The sequence below is a fragment of the Neolamprologus multifasciatus genome, chromosome 3 (genome assembly GCF_963576455.1).
Source record: "Neolamprologus multifasciatus chromosome 3, fNeoMul1.2, whole genome shotgun sequence".
Classification (NCBI taxonomy): Eukaryota; Metazoa; Chordata; class Actinopteri; order Cichliformes; family Cichlidae; genus Neolamprologus; species Neolamprologus multifasciatus.
In genome coordinates this window covers 692,589-714,057 of record NC_140441.1, presented here as the reverse complement: position 1 = coordinate 714,057, position 21,469 = coordinate 692,589, and the positions used below count along the sequence as shown (strand labels likewise).

Here is a 21,469-nt window from a genome sequence, read left to right as displayed (position 1 = left end):
CGCCCTCCAGTGGTGGAAACACAGATAATACATGTGGAGAAACATGAAGGAGACTCACAGCAGAGGCAGACGCTCCGTCTCAGACAGCCGTCACCTCCACAGCTCTGCTCCCCGACCTCCTACATCACACAGAGCAACATCAGCACAGGAGGAAACAACTCACTGAACATCGTTAAACATTAGGAAACATCATCACTTGGACAGGATCTTCAGTATTTCTGAGCTCAGACAGAAAAGTGTCATGAAATCCTTCATTTGAATCTGCTGCTCTGTGAAGAGATGAAGATGTGACTCCAGAGTCTCCAGCTGAACCATCATCTATGTGAAACCAGATAAATGTCAACTAAAGCTGACCACGACCATTAGAAACGCCTTCACCTCCAGAATGAGCGAAGCTTAATGGAGGGTGGAGCTTAGCTGGCAGCTCTGAGCATCATCTCGGTTAGAAACAGGAAGTAGGCCATCAGGAGTAAAGTCTGACTGTCACTCTCAGAGAGCCTCGGGTTAAAGGGGTTACCTGGTTAGTCCAGGTGAGACATACCTCTCTGTTTCCTCCACAGAACCACACCTCCAACCAGGACCAGGACTACAGGGAGGACCAGGAGATAAAGAGGAAGGGAGGAGGAAGAGTGTGGAGGGGAAGAGGAGGGAGTAGCGAGAAGAAGAGGAGAAGTTGTACTGGGAGAAGAATCTGCAGGAGAGATGATGAAGATGGTTCAGTCAGTTCATTATCAGGTCACCAGGCTGGTTTGTATCTATAAACAGGAAGTGATGTCATTGTCCTGACCTCTGACCCTCAGAAAGCTCTCTGGAGACTTTCCATCCTCATTAGTAGAACAGGAATAGAAACCTTCATCAGACCACTGGACTTTAGTGAGGATGTGCTTTGGTTTAGGATTATGTTCAAGTGGACTCCCTTCAATGAAGAAATAAGCTGCAGCTGTTTTCCCATTGCTGCACTGCAGAGTGACATCACTTCCTGTCCACACAGGAAGGGCCGGGATCAGCAGAATCACACCTTTAACTGACAAACAGAGACAAAACAATGAGATCCAATCATTTGGTTAAGCAGTTTGTAGCAGTCACAGTGGTGTGACTGCTACAAAACTCTCTTTAATGTCGAGGGTTTATGATGTCATTAGTGTGCGCCACTGCCCTCTCTGTGATTTATGGGAGCAACGTGCTTGCACACTATCCTGGTTTCTACCGCCTCCTCTCAGCCACTGAACACAATGTTACAAGTTCAGTTACAAGTTATTAAAGTGCAAATGGAAAAAAGATTTTGAAATGCAGTTTATTAAATTGGAATTCAAAAATGAATTTACAAATGCAGAATTTATTCTACAATTCATTGTTTAAGCACAGAATTCTTTATTTTGATGTGCGTGGCTCCTCCATATATACAATGGTAGCATACACAGTATGTGATTATGGAAATGGTTGGAAATATGCAAGACATAAACTATATAGCTTGATATAACTATTGTACCACTACTATTCCTATTTATAGACATGTACACAGTAAATATACACATGTATACATATACATACATATATACCCGCACATGTCCGTACACATTGAAGCATTATGCATGACATGGTGACCGTGGATGTTCACAGTGTCCATCGACTTATGACATCATGATTGAGGAGTTATAGAGTCTAACTGCTGTTGGATGAATGATCTGTGAAAGCGCTCCTTCCTGCAGCGAGGGTGTTTCAGTCTCTGACTAAAGGAGCTGCTCAGCCCACTCACAGACTCATGCAGTGGGTGATGTGGGTTGTTCATGATGGATGTCAGCTTTACTAACATCCTCCCCTCACCAACCACCTCCACAGACTCCAGGGGACATCCCAGCACGGAGCTAGACCTTAACAGAGTCCTGCAGGTATTTCAGGTTTATTCAAGAGCTAGAGAGATGGTACGTGTGGTTTTAGAAATTTGAACAGAAAAGAAGGCAGTCAAAATTATTGGATTTGTGAAGTTGAACTTAATAAACTGTTCGTAAACGACCAGGTTGCTTCGTTGATAACGGCTCGATGAGTTATTCTGTGTTTGGTCCAAGCTTCAGATACTGTAGCTGTCCTGATGTCGTGGAAATGGACCTTCCGTCCCCTAGTCGTCACTCTCCCCGTCTCCATGGATGTTGTTAAAATAGTTTTGTTTACTGAGTATCTTTGCATCATCGCTCGACTGCCAAACTTGTTTTGTGATCTGACTCTGTGAGCAAATTCTGGCTCACCTTTAATAACTCGCTACAGGTCAGTTCATGTAACCTGTTTGACTACAGGATGTGTGGTTACCCTGTCAACTTCAGGTTTAACTCACATCGTACCTGGCTACACAGTCATGGTAACCATGGATACACTACTGTCTTAAAAACATTATATCAAAGTGTTTGTTATTTGTGAAGACGACGCAGTACTGCAGGGTTGTCAGCAGGTGGCAGTGTTGATCACAGTGACATGTAGTTATTATGGGCCGTCTGGTTGTAATGCATGGCTGTGACCAGCAGAGGGCTCACGGCTCACCTCTGTCTATAACTCATGCTCTTATATAACTGAGGCTCTTATGTAAAACACATGAAACAGTCTGAGCACTGACAGAAACCTCACCCATCCTCCGGGAAGATGCTTGTCTCCATGACAACATTCTCAGGAACACATCACTGCACAGGTGATGTGTTCACTGCATCCAGGACCCCCCCCCCCCACCCCCTCCGATGAAATACACATAAATAGTTTTTTGTTGTTTAATTTCTTGCTTTTTTTTATTCGCTGTTTGAACACAAGGACATTTTCAGGCAGGAGAAATCAACCAGTTACAAGCAGGTAACAGTAGATGACATCATACAGCAGGAACCTCTGATTGGTCAGGCCCTTTCTTTAAAGGAAGACAATTGGTGGACAGGAGTACAGGTAAGTGGGGGTGTTTCCCCGACGGAGCTGAGGACACTGAGTGTGTGTGTGTGTGTGTTGTCATGCTCAGTCCCATGGTGGAAACAGAAACACACATACAAACAAATAAATAACAAACAAAAGCAAACATTAACGACCTCGTTAACTAACCTAACTCACCCAGGTGAGCACTAATTGATTTTCTAACTAAGGAGCCAATCAGCTGCAGCCACACAAAAAGGAAAAGAAGAAACGAGGTGACATCATCACACTAAAGCTGCGGGAATGGAAACTAAAGCTAGCTTCCGATTGGCTGTGAGTTCAGCTGCTTCCGTGGCAACAAACGAGGAGACTTTTATCATGGCCGATAAGACAAACCAGTTAGTGAACTGGTTTGTGGTTTCTGGACTGGGAATGATGTAGAAGATGTGGTTCATTATCAGAGAATTGAGAACTGACTCCAGACTGGCTGATTGATCAGTCACCTGACTATGAGGTCATTAATTACTGTGATTGGTCGATGTCTGAGTGTTTCTGTGTTCACATGTCTCATCTCTGACTTTAGTGTAAACAAACACGTCGTAAACAAACAAATAAATAAACAATCAATAAAGTGTACATCAAGGGATCAATAATTCTCTCTTTGATTCATGCAGACTGATCCACCATGGAGGTGAACACTGGCCCTGTCACCGGCCTCCAGTGGCAGTGACATCAGACTATGTGTGCGTGCTGATTGGTCGGTTTGAGGGTGGGTGTGTCTGAGTTAAAGCTGCACCGAGGGGTCCTATCAGAGAAAGAAACTGTGTGTTTACAACTACCAGGGAATCCACTGAGAAACAGACACTTTAAACAGTCAGTGAACGCATCGCGATCATGGTCAGTAAATGCATCATGACCCTGGTCAGTGAACGCATCATCATCATCATGGTCACTGAATGCATCATGAATATGGTCAGTGAACGCATCATCATCATCATGGTCACTGAATGCATCATGAACATGGTCAGTAAACGCATCATGACCCTGGTCAGTGAACGCATCGTCATCATGGTCAGTGAATCGTGGCCATTGTCACTAAATGCATCATGACCCCGGTCAGTGAATGCATCAAGACCTTGGTCAGTGAACGCATCAAGACCTTGGTCAGTGAACGCATCGCGATCATGGTCAGTAAATGCATCATGGCCATTGTCAGTAAATGCATCATGACCATGGTCAGTGAACGCATCGTCATCATGGTCAGTAAACGCATCGTCATCATGGTCAGTGAACGCATCATGAAATGGTCAGTAAACGCATCATGACCCTGGTCGGTGAACGCATCGTCATCATGGTCAGTAAACGCATCGTCATCATGGTCAGTGAACGCATCATGAATATGGTCAGTAAACGCATCATGACCCTGGTCAGTGAACGCATCGTCATCATGGTCAGTAAACGCATCATGACCCTGGTCAGTGAACGCATCGTCATCATGGTCAGTGAACGCATCAAGACCTTGGTCAGTGAACACAACATGGAAATATAAAATACAGCTGGTCAGTGTGAGGCTGTGACAGGAAGTGGAAACATCTGGATGAGTGCAGCTTTCACGTGTTTGTGTGTGTTTCTGTGTGTGTGTGTCTGTGTCAGTGTGTGTGTCTATTTGTCGTTGATTCGGAGTTTGAAGGAGACGCGTCCGGCGAACTTGTCCCTGTCACTGCCGGCGGCGAGCGTGTTGGAGGTCACTTTACACTCCACGTTGATGTCTGTGTTCAGAGAGGCGTTCAGGAACTTCACGGCCACTAGAGGCTGAGTGTAGTTCACCTGAGACAGTAAACACATCGTATGTCAGTATTAGTACAGTACTCTGTGTGCACTGAGCATGTACATGAGTGTGTACTGAGTGAATACTGAGCGAGTACCTGGGCCTTCTTGCCGTAGTACGGGTAGTACATGAGGTTGAAGGTCCCATTAGGAGGATAATAAGCCAGAAGGCCGATCTTGTCGCTGTCCTCCCTCTGCACACAAACACACTGATCAATACTTCTGACTGGTCGTCAATACGCTTCAATAACCTGTAACTGGAGGTTACTAACACGTAACTCTGCTGTGATTCTGTGATGGAGGCACTAAGGGACTCTATCATGATCTACTTCCTGGGCTGCTGGTCTTACCCACTCATTTTCACCCACTCTGTACCTCTGAGGATGGAGACGACACAGGTGAGATGAAGACAGGTTCACAGACAGACAGACAGGTTTACAGACAGACAGGTTTACAGACAGACAGGTTCACAGACAGACAGACAGGTTTACAGACAGACAGGTTTACAGACAGACAGGTTCACAGACAGACAGGTTTAAAGACCTTTGCTGCACAGGTGACATAAGGAGACTGTCTTTCCTTCCCCGGTAACATCCCGATCACCTGCAGCAGGTAGAAGAACAGCTCGTGAGAATGTCATTGGAGGGTTTGAGGTTAAAAGTCTCTTTTGATTGGCCGCTTTCTGAAACCTACAGAGAGGAAGCACTTCCTCCTCTGGCAAAATCATTTTCAGTAACACTAGAGTGTAACTGGGCTTAACATGGGGGTCAGAGGTCATACCCGGTTCAGTTTGATGAGGATGCAGGGCTGTCCTTTGTCGTAACCATAGAAACGATCCAAAACCCCCGAACACTCCTCCAACATCGTCCGATTGAACTGACAGGAACGTTTGGGATTGTTCCTCACCTGCAGAGAGAGCAGGTCAAACAGGTGTGGGTCAAACAGGCAGGTGTAGGTCAGAAAGACAGGTGTAGGTCAGACAGACAGGTGTAGGTCAAACAAACAGGTGTAGGTCAGACAGACAGGTGTCGGTCAGACAGACAGGTGTCAGTCAAACAGAAAGGTGTAGGTCAGACAGACAGGTGTAGGTCAGACAGGTGTAGGTCAAACAGACCGGTGTAGGTCAGACAGACAGTTGTAGGTCAAACAAACAGGTGTGGGTCAGACAGACAGGTGTAGGTCAAACAGACAGGTGTAGGTCAAATAGGTGTAGGTCAAACAGACCAGTGTAGGTCAGACAGACAGGTGTAGGTCAAACAGGTGTAGGTCAAACAAACAGGTGTAGGTCAGACAGACAGGTGTAGGTCAAACAGACAGGTGTCGGTCAAACAGACAGGTGTAGGTCAGACAGACAGGTGTAGGTCAGACAGACAGGTGTAGGTCAGACAGGTGTAGGTCAGACAGAAAGGTGTAGGTCAAACAGACAGGTGTAGGTCAGACAGACAGGTGTAGGTCAAACAGACAGGTGTAGGTCAAATAGGTGTAGGTCAAACAGACCGGTGTAGGTCAGACAGACAGGTGTAGGTCAAAAAGGTGTAGGTCAAACAGACAGGTGTAGGTCAGACAGACAGGTGTAGGTCAAATAGGCAGGTGTAGGTCAGACAGGCAGGTGTCGGTCAGACAGAAAGGTGTAGGTCAGATAGGCAGGTGTAGGTCAAACAGGTGTAGGTCAGACAGACAGGTGTAGGTCAAACAGGCAGGTGTAGGTCAGACAGACAGGTGTAGGTCAGACAGACAGGTGTAGGTCAAACAGGTGTAGGTCAAACAGACCGGTGTAGATCAGACAGGCAGGTGTAGGTCAAACAGGTGTAGGTCAGACAGACAGGTGTAGGTCAGACAGACAGGTGTAGGTCAAACAGGTGTAGGTCAGACAGACAGGTGTAGGTCAAACAGACAGGTGTAGGTCAGACAGACAGGTGTAGGTCATACAGACAGGTGCAGGTCAGACAGGTGTGGGTCAGACAGACAGGTGTAGGTCAAACAGACAGGTGTAGGTCCGACAGACAGGTGTAGGTCATACAGACAGGTGCAGGTCAGACAGGTGTGGGTCAGACAGACAGGTGTAGGTCAAACAGGCAGGTGTGGGTCAGACAGACAGGTGTGGGTCAGACAGACAGGTGTAGGTCAAACAGACAGGTGTCGGTCAAACAGACAGGTGTAGGTCAGACAGACAGGTGTCGGTCAGACAGACAGGTGTAGGTCAGACAGGCAGGTGTAGGTCAAACAGACAGGTGTCGGTCAGACAGACAGGTGTCGGTCCGACAGACAGGTGTAGGTCAAACAGACCGGTGTAGGCCAGACAGACAGTTGTAGGTCAAACAAACAGGTGTGGGTCAGACAGACAAGTGTAGGTCAAACAGACAGGTGTAGGTCAAATAGGTGTAGGTCAAACAGACCAGTGTAGGTCAGACAGACAGGTGTAGGTCAAACAGGTGTAGGTCAAACAAACAGGTGTAGGTCAGACAGACAGGTGTAGGTCAAACAGACAGGTGTCGGTCAAACAGACAGGTGTAGGTCAGACAGACAGGTGTAGGTCAGACAGACAGGTGTAGTCAAACAGACAGGTGTAGGTCAGACAGGTGTAGGTCAGACAGAAAGGTGTAGGTCAAACAGACAGGTGTAGGTCAGACAGACAGGTGTAGGTCAAACAGACAGGTGTAGGTCAAATAGGTGTAGGTCAAACAGACCGGTGTAGGTCAGACAGACAGGTGTAGGTCAAAAAGGTGTAGGTCAAACAGACAGGTGTAGGTCAGACAGACAGGTGTAGGTCAAATAGGCAGGTGTAGGTCAGACAGGCAGGTGTCGGTCAGACAGAAAGGTGTAGGTCAGATAGGCAGGTGTAGGTCAAACAGGTGTAGGTCAGACAGACAGGTGTAGGTCAAACAGGCAGGTGTAGGTCAGACAGACAGGTGTAGGTCAGACAGACAGGTGTAGGTCAAACAGGTGTAGGTCAAACAGACCGGTGTAGGTCAGACAGGCAGGTGTAGGTCAAACAGGTGTAGGTCAGACAGACAGGTGTAGGTCAGACAGACAGGTGTAGGTCAAACAGGTGTAGGTCAGACAGACAGGTGTAGGTCAAACAGACAGGTGTAGGTCAGACAGACAGGTGTAGGTCATACAGACAGGTGCAGGTCAGACAGGTGTGGGTCAGACAGACAGGTGTAGGTCAAACAGACAGGTGTAGGTCAGACAGACAGGTGTAGGTCATACAGACAGGTGCAGGTCAGACAGGTGTGGGTCAGACAGACAGGTGTAGGTCAAACAGGCAGGTGTGGGTCAGACAGACAGGTGTGGGTCAGACAGGCAGGTGTCGGTCAAACAGACAGGTGTAGGTCAGACAGACAGGTGTCGGTCAGACAGACAGGTGTAGGTCAGACAGGCAGGTGTAGGTCAAACAGACAGGTGTCGGTCAGACAGACAGGTGTCGGTCCGACAGACAGGTGTAGGTCAAACAGACAGGTGTAGGTCAGACAGACAGGTGTAGGTCAAACAGACAGGTGTCGGTCAGACAGGCAGGTGTCGGTCAGACAGACAGGTGTAGGTCAGACAGGTGTAGGTCAGACAGGTGTAGGTCAAACAGACAGGTGTCGGTCAGACAGACAGGTGTAGGTCAGACAGGTGTGGGTCAGACAGACAGGTGTAGGTCAGACAGGTGTAGGTCATACCTCTCCGCTGTCCTCTTGGATGAAGTACTCGTCAGGTGTGCATTCGTCGTTGGTCTGAACCTGATAGCTGTCGTTGTACGCTGCAGACACACAGGTACAGACACACAGGTACAGACACAGGTGTGACAGGTCAGTGGGCAGGTAACCTTTCAGTTGTATTGATAAGTGGTTAAAGAGGCGGGGCTCTTACGGGACAGGAAGGAGTTGAGATTGTGGATGAAGCCGTCCCAGCTCTCGGTGTCTGAGGTGGAGAAGGTGATCTCCAGCTGGTTTCCCTTTGGGCGAATCATCATCCCTGAAACAGGAAGCAGGTCAGCGCTAATCAATCACAGCTCATGAGCCTGTTGATAAACCCCGCCCCTCTCTGCTGTGGGTGTGGTGTCCTCACCTGGAGTGGCCAGCTGGTCCTGCCAGGTGGGCTTGTAGTCGTCGAGCGTGAGCAGCATGATATACATGGTGAAGGCGAACATGCCGGCCAGACACAGGTAGAAGATCAGGTAGAAGAGCAGGATCAGGCCTGTGGAGGGAGGTGGCGCCATGGTTACTCAGAGCACAGCATGCCCCTCCCCCGTTCCCTCCTCTAATGTCATCTTTATAATCCTCTTGTGCTTAGCCCCTCCCCCACCCCTCGATTCATACTGAAGTAGGTCATCGGTGTAAGGGGGAGGGGGAGGTACTGTAATCTGCTCAGCCTCTGTTCCTCTTCATCCATCGTCTGATTCCAGCTGACCTCAGAGGGGCTCTGATGGTCACATGACAATATCTATGGCAGACTCAGGCTCGCCGCCATCATCCAACCACTGAGAGAAGGTGAGAGAATCACACGCTCACTGAGAGCCTTCATTTCCTCATCAGACGTCCTCGTCCACACCTGGGAACACTTGCAGGTGACCCTGACGCTGGAGTGCGACCAATTTAGTCGCAAATGCGACCAAATGTTTCAATTGTGCGACTAAAATAAATATTTGGTCGCACCAGTACAACCAACTGTTCGGGTAACAAAAAAAAAACTCTCCGTGTGGTCAACAACAGACACATTATGCCCCTATCGTGGACTAAACCAATCAGATATAGTCAGGGGCGGACCTCTCTGATTGGCCGTGGTCCAGTTGAAAGTGCAGGTGGAAGAGAGAGGTGAGTAGTCTGAATAAGGCGATATCAATTCATTAACGGATTCCACACAAAGACGTAAACACTGACCCGACGCATCAGAATCAGCTTTGTCTTTCTCGGCTTTCTCAGCCGACGGCCCGTAGACGGACACGCTGTCGGAGCTCAGCGATTCTGATGCGTCCGCTCTGTGTTTACGTCTTTTTGCGCTGATTCTGAGCTGCAGGTTTTGTCTCTCCAACCAAAATTCGCCGAGCCAGCAGCAAAAGAAGCAGCAAACTACGCTTCACATTTGATGAATGTCGTCATGAATTCCCTCTGACTTTTGCTGTTTTGCTTCCACCACGATAAAATCACACTACATGCACAGCTCTCTCTCTGTACTTCAGGAACAGTTTCCCATCTCAAATCTCTGTTTTCTGCATTATTCATTCGCTTATCACCCACCAGTGTACCGTTGTTTACAGAGCTGTCTTTTTCTGTTTTCACTTAAATGACCTCCGACAAGAAAGCCTCATTTCTGCTGTTCAATACTGAAGAAATTAAAACTTTTTAAATTTATACAAAACTGCAGAATATTGCAGAATATTTTAAGGTTATCTGCTATAAAAAGCCAGACCAGGAAAATCTCCTTCATGTTTTTCTGTTTTATTCTCAGTTACTTTCACACAAAGGCCTCTGCTGTGATGTTCACAATTCTGATGAAGTCTCATGTGTATCAGTACTGATAAATGATCAGAATTATGATATTTCTGACTGTCTGAGGCTAAGTTGAATCAAATCAGGACTTTGAAAACCGGAATCGAATGGATGATAGAAATCAGTGATGATACCCAGCCCTAGTGAGCAGCCTAGGCCTGACAGAAGTGGATGTAGCTGTGGGTAATAAATGCCCAAGTGTCCCCACTGCCTTTCAGCAGCATGCAGCAGCAAACAGGTCGTCAGAGGAGCCGAGATGATGATTAAGTTGAACATTTTCTACAATATTGACAAAGCACTTTAAGCACAAGTTTGTTAGTTAATAATTTAGAAATGAATATTGTCTGTATGGACTTCCCCCCAAAGAAAGTGCACATGTAAAACTGCGGTGTTAAGCAATGCGGTTGAAAAATGTGAGTGCAACCCTGGCAAAAAGTTAGTCTAGAGCCCTGCGATAGTGGCAGAGAGCTGGTGGAGAACACACAGGTCCTCACTGTCCCCCATCTCTGACTTCATCACAGTAGATGTCTTTCTGAAAGTGCAGTAGCTGAGTTTAAGGATATAATCTACCCACTGTTGTCACCGTCAACGCCCTGAATGCTACTCCAACAGAGGTTTTACTTGTTCGCTGTGACAGCCAGTGGGCTAGCCTTGCTTTCCTGTCGCCTGTTTCTTTCAGGTGTCTAGTTGGTGGAGCTGACCCAGTTTCAGATGCAGCACACCTTAGTAGGCCAGTCCCCAGTGTGTTATAAAGAAACTCCTCATGCTTCCCTGGGTGATCGAGAACTTATCCTGACATGGTGCATTCAGCCATGGATGTCGCACCACTTGATCTGTTTTTAGGTTTCTTTACTTTGTTCCATTAAAATAGCTTATAGCATATTGAGCCTTTGTGTGGTCTCTCTCTTCCTTGTCACATCTTCTGAGCCCGGTCGTGCAGTTATTTTGGTCTGATAAGCTTTCTGATGTTTCATTAAGAGCTCTGTACTACCTTGTTAGATTGAAGGTAGTGCTGTCCGTGTTATATTTGTCTGGATCAATTGGTGACTTGTAGACACAAGGTCAGCTATGGAGTCCCACAGGGTTCAGTGCTAGGACCAATTCTGTTTACATTATACATGCTTCCCTTAGGCCAGGGGTCTCAAACCTGTGGCCTGCAGGTCACCTGCAGTCCATGTCATCCCCACTTGCGGCCCACATATTGACGTGAAGAAACATTTTTAAAATTATTCAAAAAATGATTTAATATGGATGCAATGTGAGCAGAGTTTTACAGGCATAGCACTAAAGAATGTAGCCTCATGGGTAGGGATGGGTATCGTTTAGGTTTTATCTGATACCGGTGCCAAACCGGTACTTTTGAAACGGTGCTGGTGCTTAAACGGTGCTCAAACCGGTGCTTAAACAATGGAAAAAACACAAACTTTGTCCAAAAACCTCTCATGTTCAGCTGTTTTTTTGTAAAAAGATAACAATGTTAGCCTTTTCTGCAGCTATGGGGCATATATGGTATCACTCTTGGCTGGAAGCAGCTTAAACAATGGAAAAAACACAAACTTTGTCCAAAAACCTCTCATGTTTAACTGTTTCCCACTTTTTCTTTGGTCATTTTAGCCTTTTTGTCCAGAGTGAAGGGAGTATCTGCCATCAAACAAGAAGACAGCCGCATGTAGCTATGATGGTGTTTGCTAGTTCACCTTACATGCATTAATGTAATAACGTGGTTAGCCTACTCAACGTAAATTACACACGAACAACATTAAGCTACTCACGCAGAGAAGAATGGCTGCTGCTGCATCCTCATCATTTCTGCTACACTGGCAGGGCTAGGGGCCAGGACTCTCCTCTTCGGGTTTTTGGGGGATGTTGCTAACTCCGGGTCGATAACAGGCACCACACCCGCAGTAGATGTGCTCGGTGTGAGGTCTCGCAGCAAGCTATCAAATACGACGCATTTCTCGGCTTTTAAAAACCGCTATGCGTCGCCAGGTGTTTCATCAGATTTGAGGTGTTACCTCCTTTGACAACATCACAGTATCAGCTTAAAGCACTTGTTGCAGCTGCTGAGTTTGCATCTTTTGCTGTGAAGTACAGCCAGACTTTGACCGCTTCACCTTGGGCATTTTTAATCTGTAGCTCTGCTCTAAAAGAACGTACGTACCTGGACCCGCCTACTATCCTCGGAAACTTAAAATGATTGGCTGGTGTCTCCCTCCTAAACAGTTGACCTGTCACACTGCTTCACATCACTAGATATAATTGTACATTAAACACTCTGTGGTATTCATTTCTGTAATCCTGTTTTTATGCATATAGAATTATTGTTTTGTTGGTGCCGTTTACATGTTGTTGTGTTTTACACTGTGGTGCTTCAGAGACACCGTCGACCAGAACCAAATTCCTTGTATGTGTTTGCACACACACCGATAAACGTGACTCTGATAGAAACCACTGCAGCCAGTGCAGAGTACCACACAAGCCCAGATGTAAGTAAGCTATTAAAACTCGACTGTGCGCTGCGTTCACTGCCTCCAAAACAGAAAAGTTACGTTGGGAAAGCCTTTCAACTTTCCAACAGTAGATTTAGACTATACCACGATAGAGCATGTTGATGGTGTCATCTAGCTGCACCTGTTTTGGTTGAAAGCATTGCAGCGGCTGCAAACAAAATCATCTGTACATGACGCCGGGTGACAGTAAAAGCAAAGAGACGAAGCACGTTTCAGAACATGAGGAAAGCCAAAAACTGCGCTTCCTCCACTTCTGTACCATTGATTCATTAATGCTGAATTCTCTCACAGCTGCTCTGTTCCCATGTTGTTGCAGTACATTAATGACTAACCTCGTATTGTGGATGGATTATCTCAGTTGTTCTCCTGACTGAAGTTTGGTCCGTTTACAGCATCCTGCCATGCGATTGCCTAACCATCGAGAACCCTCATGCTAACTTTTATCGAGTGGAAAAAGGTTAGCGTTCATCCTCCAGCTTCACTGTGTTATGCTAACATAGCTGTGTCGCTAGCGATCAAAAGCACATCATTATATAGTCAAAATGTATTTCTACAGCACATTTTAGTGTACATCAAAGTGCTTCACAATAAAACCGCAATGCGGCCAGAACAAGAAACAAATAGTACAATGATACTTAAAATTGCATTTAGCTGGTGTAGTGCAGACCCAATGAAGTTCAAAGTGATTTGTTTCAAAAGCTAAGTTAAACAAGTGTGGTTCTAAGTGTGATTTGAAGGATTGAATTGATTCCAATGTATGGATTTCAACTGGGAGATTATTCCAGAGTCTAGGAGCAGCAATGGCTGGTTGTTAAACGAGACCTTGGTTGCATTAGGAGCAGTTGGCTGGAGGATCTTAGTGCTCGCCTTGGGTTGATCAAGGAGATCAGTTAGGTAGCTAGGGCCAGGTTAGTTCGACTTTTAAAAGTGAGCATTAGGATTCTGAAACCAATGTGATATTTGTGCCAGTGTAAGTTAGCGAGGACAGGGGGATGTGCTCATGCCTTCTAGTGCCGGTTAAAGGCCACACGCTTGATCTGGTCATCCAGTCTGGACGTGTGCATTACGGATGTACGGATGCTTCTCCGCGGCCTTTACCAACTCTACTTTTTATGATATCTACTGTAATACGGCTATCGGCTGATGAACGTGCTAACTCCTTTATTTCAACATACTCCTCGATTTCAGACATTGTGGCTCCATTAAGGACTTAACGCTTGAAGCCCACATTCAGCCACAACCATGGCTCAATGAATCCACTCGCGCTCTCTGGCGGGAATGTCGCCGAGCTGAGAGGAGATGGAAAAAAGACAAACTTACTTTATAAACTATTACTTTATAGATAAGCTCTCAGCACTAAGGAGCCATATCTGCCGGCAGTCTGAATGCTCTATTTTCAACAGTCTGAGCCCGTATCCTTTTCGACTTTAAAAGAAATAATCGATCATTTGAGAAGCTGCAATACGCTGCATGGCATTCTTCCTTTACGCATCATTAAGGAAGCTCTGACCACTATTGGACCCTGTATCTTACTTTAAATGAACTCCTCCTTGTCATCAGGCTGTGTTCATACTGCCTTCAAACACACAGTTGTGCAACCAGTTATGAAGAAAAGCTACTCTGACCCCAACAGCCCGATTTCTAAACTTCCCTTCATGTCGAAAATGTTAGACATTAGTTTTATCTACCAGCCAACTTCAGTAACCCCACAAACGTCACTGCTGTTTAGTTTCTGTCTTCATTTATGTTGGAAGTGACAGCAGAGCTGTGTGTTTCTTCACTGTGACCTCTGACCTCAGAGAAACACTGTGTCACTGCTGTGAACCGGTGCTGTGTGAATAAAGCTGAGGTGACTGGTTCCACCCAGAGCACTACCTCCATCAGCTCTGTCCAAACACACCTCGTTCCTCTTCAGAAGAATCTAGAACCTTCTATAACACTGGTTAAACACACTAAGCTCCCTCCTGAAAAACCGCGACCTCACTGTGCTCTAACTGCCTGATTCTGGATGTTTTGTCTCCACCCACTATGGTCATGTGACCAGTAGAGTGACTACAACCTCCCTCTGAGTCAGTGACATGTTGTACTGTCCCTTTAAGGAGCACTCTAACATATCTGCCCGTGTGTGTGAGTGTGTCTTAATCTGGATTAAGCGGACGCGTTTGATTGGATGGTACTCTGAACACACACACATTAAAGAATGACCTTCAGACAGGACATGGCTGTCAGAGGGCGAGCGAGCATCACTCTCACTCAGAGAGAGAGAGGCCGCCAACATCACTGCTTCAGTATTGGTCGTCATGAGAGTCAGCTGATCAGAGCCGATCAGGGTTATTGATCAGCTGTGATCAGTTATCACTGTAACAGAATCAGACCGACGTTCCTCCTGATGTTCGATCACATCGACCGTCAGTAACTGAAGTCTGTGACTGTATTGATCTCTGAGGCCACCTGTGACACAGCGAGCTGATTGGACCGTGGAACAGATCACCTGAGGATGGAGCTCTGAGCTCACAGACACACCTGGAAACAGCTGGAAACAGCTGGAAACAGCTGACCTCAAACACACCTCTTCAGGTGCAGCTGACTCAGTCTGAGACAAACCAGATTTAAGCCGCAGTGCAGACCAACAGAGCTTTCATCCAATCAGAAACAGCCTGGGACGATCACCTGAATGCATCCAGGTAAGCAGACGCTCAGGCAGTGTGAGCATGTACAATGAGATTCACAGCAATAGGACGAATCTAAACCCACGTCACCTGTGACGGGCAGGTACACCTGGACAGGTGGGAGCCGCCTGCTGACATCAGGAGCTCAGGTGTGTTAGTCCTCAGCAGCTGTTCACAGGTAAGCTCCAATACTCATTGATTATAATCAATACAACACATCAGTTCAGAGCTAAAACATCGTCTGCCCCGAGGGTCCCGCCCCACAGTTTGGAAACCACCGGCTGCCCTCTGCTCAATCAATGATCAGAGTGTGGCTGATAAACGGACCGTTAGCAGATCGATCAGTAGTCAATAATCAGCCGTGCGCGCGCACAGATGCCGTGAACACACAAACCGATTCGCGGAGACGCGCACGGATGCCGCGGTACTGACCCCAGCTGGCGGCGGTCCGGCCCAGCAGCTCGTGCGTCCTCGGGTTCCAGAAGAATTCCCGCCACTCACTCGAGCCCTTCCGGTCGTCCTCCTTAGAGCCGGACATGATGGAGCAGACGGAGGTGATGGAGGTGATGAAAGACGAGGTGATGATGGAGGCTCTCCAAGTCCCTGATGACGAGGATGCGGCTGACGGAGCGCGCGGACACTCGCTCTCTGGGATAAACCCCTCCCCTTCAGCGCCCGCTGACGTCACTCGCCAATCGCGGCGCAAGGAGACCCCGCCCTCTGCGGGATTGACAGACCATGACATCATAGACCGGACCGTGGGGGGGAACGTGACCGTGACGTCACTCACGTGTACCATAACCAGCAGCTGATCGACTGAGCAGACGTCATCACGCACGGCCAATTTATTAGAAACGCCCGAGAACTGACAGTAACAGATAAAGTACAAATACTACAAATACCACAGGTTAGTATATAATTATACTGATATATCACACAAACTGTGTACAAATACTACAGGTTCATAAATACATGTATGTGTTAGTTATGTTTGTACTTATAAATCACAGAGCAGCTGATTTCGTCAGAATTAATAAACCCAGTTTTTCTTTTAAATACTACGACTTTACTGAAGTGTGATGTATTTAATGTAGTTACATTTTGACACTGGCTTTACTCCGTTTGTAGATGTTTGCCGTAGACTATTCAGTGTTCAGCTTACAGTCAAAAAAGTATTAAGTCTCTTACAAAAAGTGTTTTTAAAATGTTGTCTTACTTCTTTAAAGTATCTGAGTAACAGTTCTTACAGTGTGATCCAGTGCAGAACGCCAGCTATGGGACCAAAGAGTAACTGTGATGTATTTGAAGCAAAGACAACATATTTAACATTTAAAAGGGTAAGAACAAATCATAAACATAAATTAGCCAAACTGCAGTGGTGTTTTAGCACCTGTTAAAAGACGTGCAGCAGCATTTTGGACTGACTGGAAGCGATGGAGAGACGGGTGTTGAAGGCCCAACCAGAGAGAGGTGCAGCAGTCCAGTCTAGATGTGGGATGTAGCTGCAGGACCAAAGCTTTATCTTTAAAGCAAACGTGTTATTATCATATGACTGGATCAGATAAAACAGCTGGATCTCCTTCTCCCAACGACTGCAGAGCCTTCAGCCTCCGCCAGTATCACAGTAGCCTGTCCTGTTTCTGCTGTATCCCATCATGCACTCTGCTCAGTAAACATGACAGAGCTGAAACAGAGCATGTCTGAGGACACAGCCTGAGTGTTTATGAAACATCATGCTGGTTTTAATAGAGCAAGCAGATCCCTAGTATTGATACCACGCTGGTGTTAGTGTCGGATCAATACTACTGCAATACTTTGTTCCTATCTAAGTTCAGCATGAAGACCAGTGAAACGTGTTAAACGTGTCTTTTTGCAGCCTACAGCACATTTAAACAACAGAAGCTGAACCAAAGTCTTTCAGAGACAGGAACATTCATGGTCTCCCAGAAAAACTTTCAAAATAAAAGCTGAAGGGTGTGTTTTGTTGTGGTAACTACTGTGGAAAGGTCCCAAATGATGACTGATGTCATGACTCACCGCCTGCCCTAATTAAGTTAAAAGCATCAGTGTTGGTATCAGTGATCGATAGCAAAGCTTGCAGTGGTGCAAACAGTGTGAAACAGTGTGACAGCTGAGAGGATGATGGAAGTCCAGACAGACCGAGTCTGTTTAACCCTTTAAGACCTACCAAGTCCGCCAGAGCTTATATTATATGTTTACATGCTGTGGAGCCATTTTTGGGAGCATTTCAAGTTGCTATACATCAATACAACCATTACAGCCTAGATTTTAATAATATGTATGAATTAAGTGCATAGTAATTACATAAATTGCAAAAAAAGTGCAATAAACTACAAAAAAATTGAAAATCGTTTTTGTTTTTTTAACATATATTTCTAGTTAGAGAAATTTAAGAGGCTTATCCCTCAAAACTGTAAATACAAAAAAGTTGCACAAAATAGTTTCCCACCACAGGAAACTAATTTTGAGTGTCTTCATAGTTTTATTTTTGAAATACACCAATTTTTATACACTGCAGGAAAAACGAAAATAAATATTATAGTGCAAATTTGCAAAAAAGCAGCATATGCATCAAAATAAACTATTTCCAGCAGTGCAATATGAGTCCTAAGTAGGGATGGGTACCGGTATCCGGTGCCATGATGGCACCGGTTCTGACATAAACGGTAGTAACCAGACCGAAAAGCAGCGCGCATTTCGGTACTTTATTTCGGTGCTTTTTTTTCCTGAGCTGTGATACACTTTCTTCTTCCTTACATTTCTATTGGCGGTTGGCAAACAACTGAAAGGTGCATTACCGCCACCAACTGGTATGGAATGATACACTTTAGATTCTAGCCAATCATTTTACGTTTCGAGGATAGTAGGCGGGTCCAGGTACGTACGTTCTTTTAGAGCAGAGCTACAGATTAAAAATGCCCAAGGCAAAGCGGTCAAAAGTCTGGCTGCACTTTACAGCAAAAGATGCAAACTCAGCAGCTGCAACAAGTGCTTTAAGCTGATACTGTCAAAGGAGGTCACACTTTAAATCCGATGAACCTAGCCCTGCCAGTGTAGCAGAAATGATGATGGCAGCAGCAGCCGTTCTTCTCTGCGTGAGTAGCTTAATGTTGTTCGTGTGTAATTTACGTTGAGTAAGCTAACCGCGTTATTAAATTAATGCATGTAACGTGAACTAGCAAACACCATCATAGCTACATGCGGCTGTCTTCTTGTTTGATGGCAGATACTCCCTTCACCCTGGCCAAAAAGGCTAAAATGACCGAAGAAAAAGTGGAAAACAGCTAAACATGAGAGGTTTTTGGACAAAGTTTGTGTTTTTTCCATTGTTTGCTTCCATTGTTTGCATCACTCTGGACTGCTTCCAGCCCAGAGTGATACCATATATGCCCTATACCTGCAGAAAAGACTAACATTGTTATCTTTTTACAAAAAAAACAGCTGAACATGAGAGGTTTTTGGACCAATTTTGTGTTTTCCATTCTTTAAGCACCGGTTTGGGCACCGTTTAAGCACCGGCACCGTTTCAAAAGTACCGGTTTGGCACCGGTATCGGATAAAACCTAAACGATACCCATCCCTAGTCCTAAGCATCCCAGAAACCACACAGAAAGTCATGAAGTCAAAGATAACTTTTAAAAACACCAGTATAGGCTCATGAGGCCTTGATGGTAAAAAACTACATTTCCGCGAAAATGACGTCACTTCCGGTTTCGGGCAGGTCATGGCGGACATGCGATAGTTCACGCTGACGTCTATTCCAACGTAGGAAGTGTTATGAACAGCTGATCGGATCGGCAAAGCGTGTTTCTGGAATATTATGTTTTTGTTGCTGCAAGTGCTTTTTATGCAGTTTTTGCAAAGCTTTATGTGGAAGGAAACTGTGACCGAGGACAAGCTGATGGCATAAGATGTAAGTACAACTCCTCCGGTTTCATATGCAAAAAAAATTATTGCGCTAGCTCACGTGGTTGCAGAGCTACCGGGATTTAAAAATAGTTACGCAAAACAGAGCGTGCCCGCTCCGACCGGCTTTAAAGGGTTAAACATGGCGGCTGTCGATCGCTCAGCCAATCACAAACCAGAAACATGTGCTTTGTGGTCTGTGTTCGGCCCTCCTGATTGGTTGGATCCTCTCTGGGAGTACCTCAAACCTGCAGATTGACTTCACAGTAGACAGAGACAGGTCCTCGTGTTCTGGTTTATTAACACAGTTTATTTATGATGTGTTTATGATGCAGTGACTTAAACTTTCACAGTCGTGCTGAGGTCCAAACTCAGACCTCGTCTCTGTGGGAAACTATGTTTTATCATGCTTCTTAATGCCACACCATCATCATCTTCATCATAATCAATAACACAATTCTGTTTCCTGTGCATAAATAAAAGCCTCTGTGTCTCCATCACACATCATCCTAACCTGTCCAGGTGTGTCCAAACATCGGACCTTTAACTCATGAAGACAGTTACATCTCCTGAAGTCTCCTCCAGACTGAAGAACACGAGTCTGAACCTTCACAGAGCGAGGACTCCTTTATTGAAACAGATATAATGAAATAAAAGGACCGAGTGTGACAGGGCTCCATCACAGGATACAGACAGTTACAGACACTTTTATTACACATTAAACACACACAGAGCCTCCTGCTGCTATCAGCGTCTGAGCTGATGCTGCTCCTGCAGGCCACAGCTGTGGATCGGTCACCTGTGGAGCAGCGACTCTACAGGACATCAGAAATGTGGAGGAAAAAGCAGCAGCTCGCAGTCTGGACTGTAACATGTTCTTATCCTCTAACAGGGAGAAGTCTGCCATCTAGTGGTTATAACGTGGAGCTGCAGGGACATGAGGACGAGAGGACAGCAGGAACACTGAGGGGTGGATGAAGACAGATTAAAGGGAGACGAGCAGGAGACACAGAAACATCGTAGATGATCTCTGCACATCATCCTGGAAGCATTCAGTGTTCCTCGTGTTGTCACGTTACAGCCTTATTCCAACAGGACATTCATCTCCACCTCTGCACACAGTAAACAGTCTCTGCACAGTCAGCTGACTGTCCATGTTAAAGTATAACATGGACATAAGTACTCACAGCCCCGACACTCATGTTTGTTCAGCTGTGCACAGATCGTCTGTCAGTAATGTTTGCAATCTTCTGCGCCTCTCATCTAGTACCTACTCGGCTGAGCTCAACCTAGTTTCTAGGGTCTCATATCAAAATCTCATCTCCCGATATAAAACATCTATCGTCCGATAACAATATAAATCACTAAAATGTAACATTTTCTGTAAATTCTGTGAATCTCGGGCAGCTCGACTTGTGTGAAGTGTTTCCAGCTGCGCGTCATGTAGCTGGAGTCGAGTGTTTTAACCAATGCATGAAACGATACATTTTTAGACATAAGTTGTAACGGCGCCGTTTTCTTTGTATTTATTACACGGCGTGCTGCGGGGAAAAGCCTGTTCTAACGTTTGAGTCTAAGGTTTATTTTTTAGCATCTGGCGTCTTTTTTACTTCTCATCCGTAAATAATCTGCTCTTTCACGTGATTCAGTTTATTTTGAAAAGTCTCAACAGGATCTTGAGCTTTATTGTGAAAGGTTTATGTGGAACATAAAAAGCGGACACGAGAAGGTGTTACTGTCGTTGTTGCTAACGACAACGCATAAAAACAGGCGCTTGTCCGTCCATAGTGGTTATATTAAATATAAGAGAAAGAGAGAACTTTAAGAAATTAATATAGCCACTACAGTGACATCAAAACATGAACAAATATTGCTGTAAACAGTTTATTTTGCGACACCACGAAACAAACGATAGCGTGAAATGAAACGATAGATGTTTTTATATCGTCATCGATATATATCGTTATATCAAACAGCCCTAGATGGAGGTCCCTTTACTACGGTTCGAACGAAATAACGAAAACAAGTGAAAAAACATTTTCGTTAACGGAAATTAAAATAAAATAAAAAAAGGAAAACTAACTAAAATTAACTGAATTTATAGCAAAAATGTGTTTAGTTTTCATTGATGTGTGCGTGTCATACAATAGTCAAGGGTGAAAATGAAGTTTAGTTTACAGAT

General features: G+C 45.5%; 1 protein-coding gene and 1 long non-coding RNA gene across 3 annotated transcripts; one reads left to right on the top strand and one right to left on the bottom strand.

Moving 5' to 3' along the window:
- Positions 1–2,742: 2,742 nt before the first annotated feature.
- On the bottom strand, positions 2,743–16,029 carry atp1b2a (ATPase Na+/K+ transporting subunit beta 2a). Of its 2 annotated transcripts, XM_085154486.1 has the most exons (9): positions 15,793–16,029; positions 8,761–8,889; positions 8,563–8,667; positions 8,373–8,452; positions 5,488–5,613; positions 5,251–5,310; positions 5,058–5,084; positions 4,806–4,901; positions 2,743–4,707 (listed from the first exon to the last, which is right to left on the bottom strand). In XM_085154486.1, exons 1-9 carry the CDS (start codon positions 15,896–15,898, stop codon positions 4,543–4,545), a joined length of 894 nt encoding a protein of 297 aa, XP_085010612.1. In that variant the 5' UTR covers positions 15,899–16,029; the 3' UTR covers positions 2,743–4,542. The 2 variants fall into 2 exon arrangements, with proteins under 2 accessions (XP_085010612.1, XP_085010613.1); XM_085154487.1 differs by lacking the exon at positions 5,058–5,084 and having other exon boundaries at positions 15,793–16,027.
- On the top strand, positions 14,196–21,334 carry LOC146520933 (uncharacterized). Its single transcript, XR_014873209.1, has 3 exons — positions 14,196–15,375; positions 15,464–15,538; positions 20,180–21,334. It is a non-coding gene; the product is annotated as an uncharacterized LOC146520933 (long non-coding RNA).
- Positions 21,335–21,469: the final 135 nt, after the last annotated feature.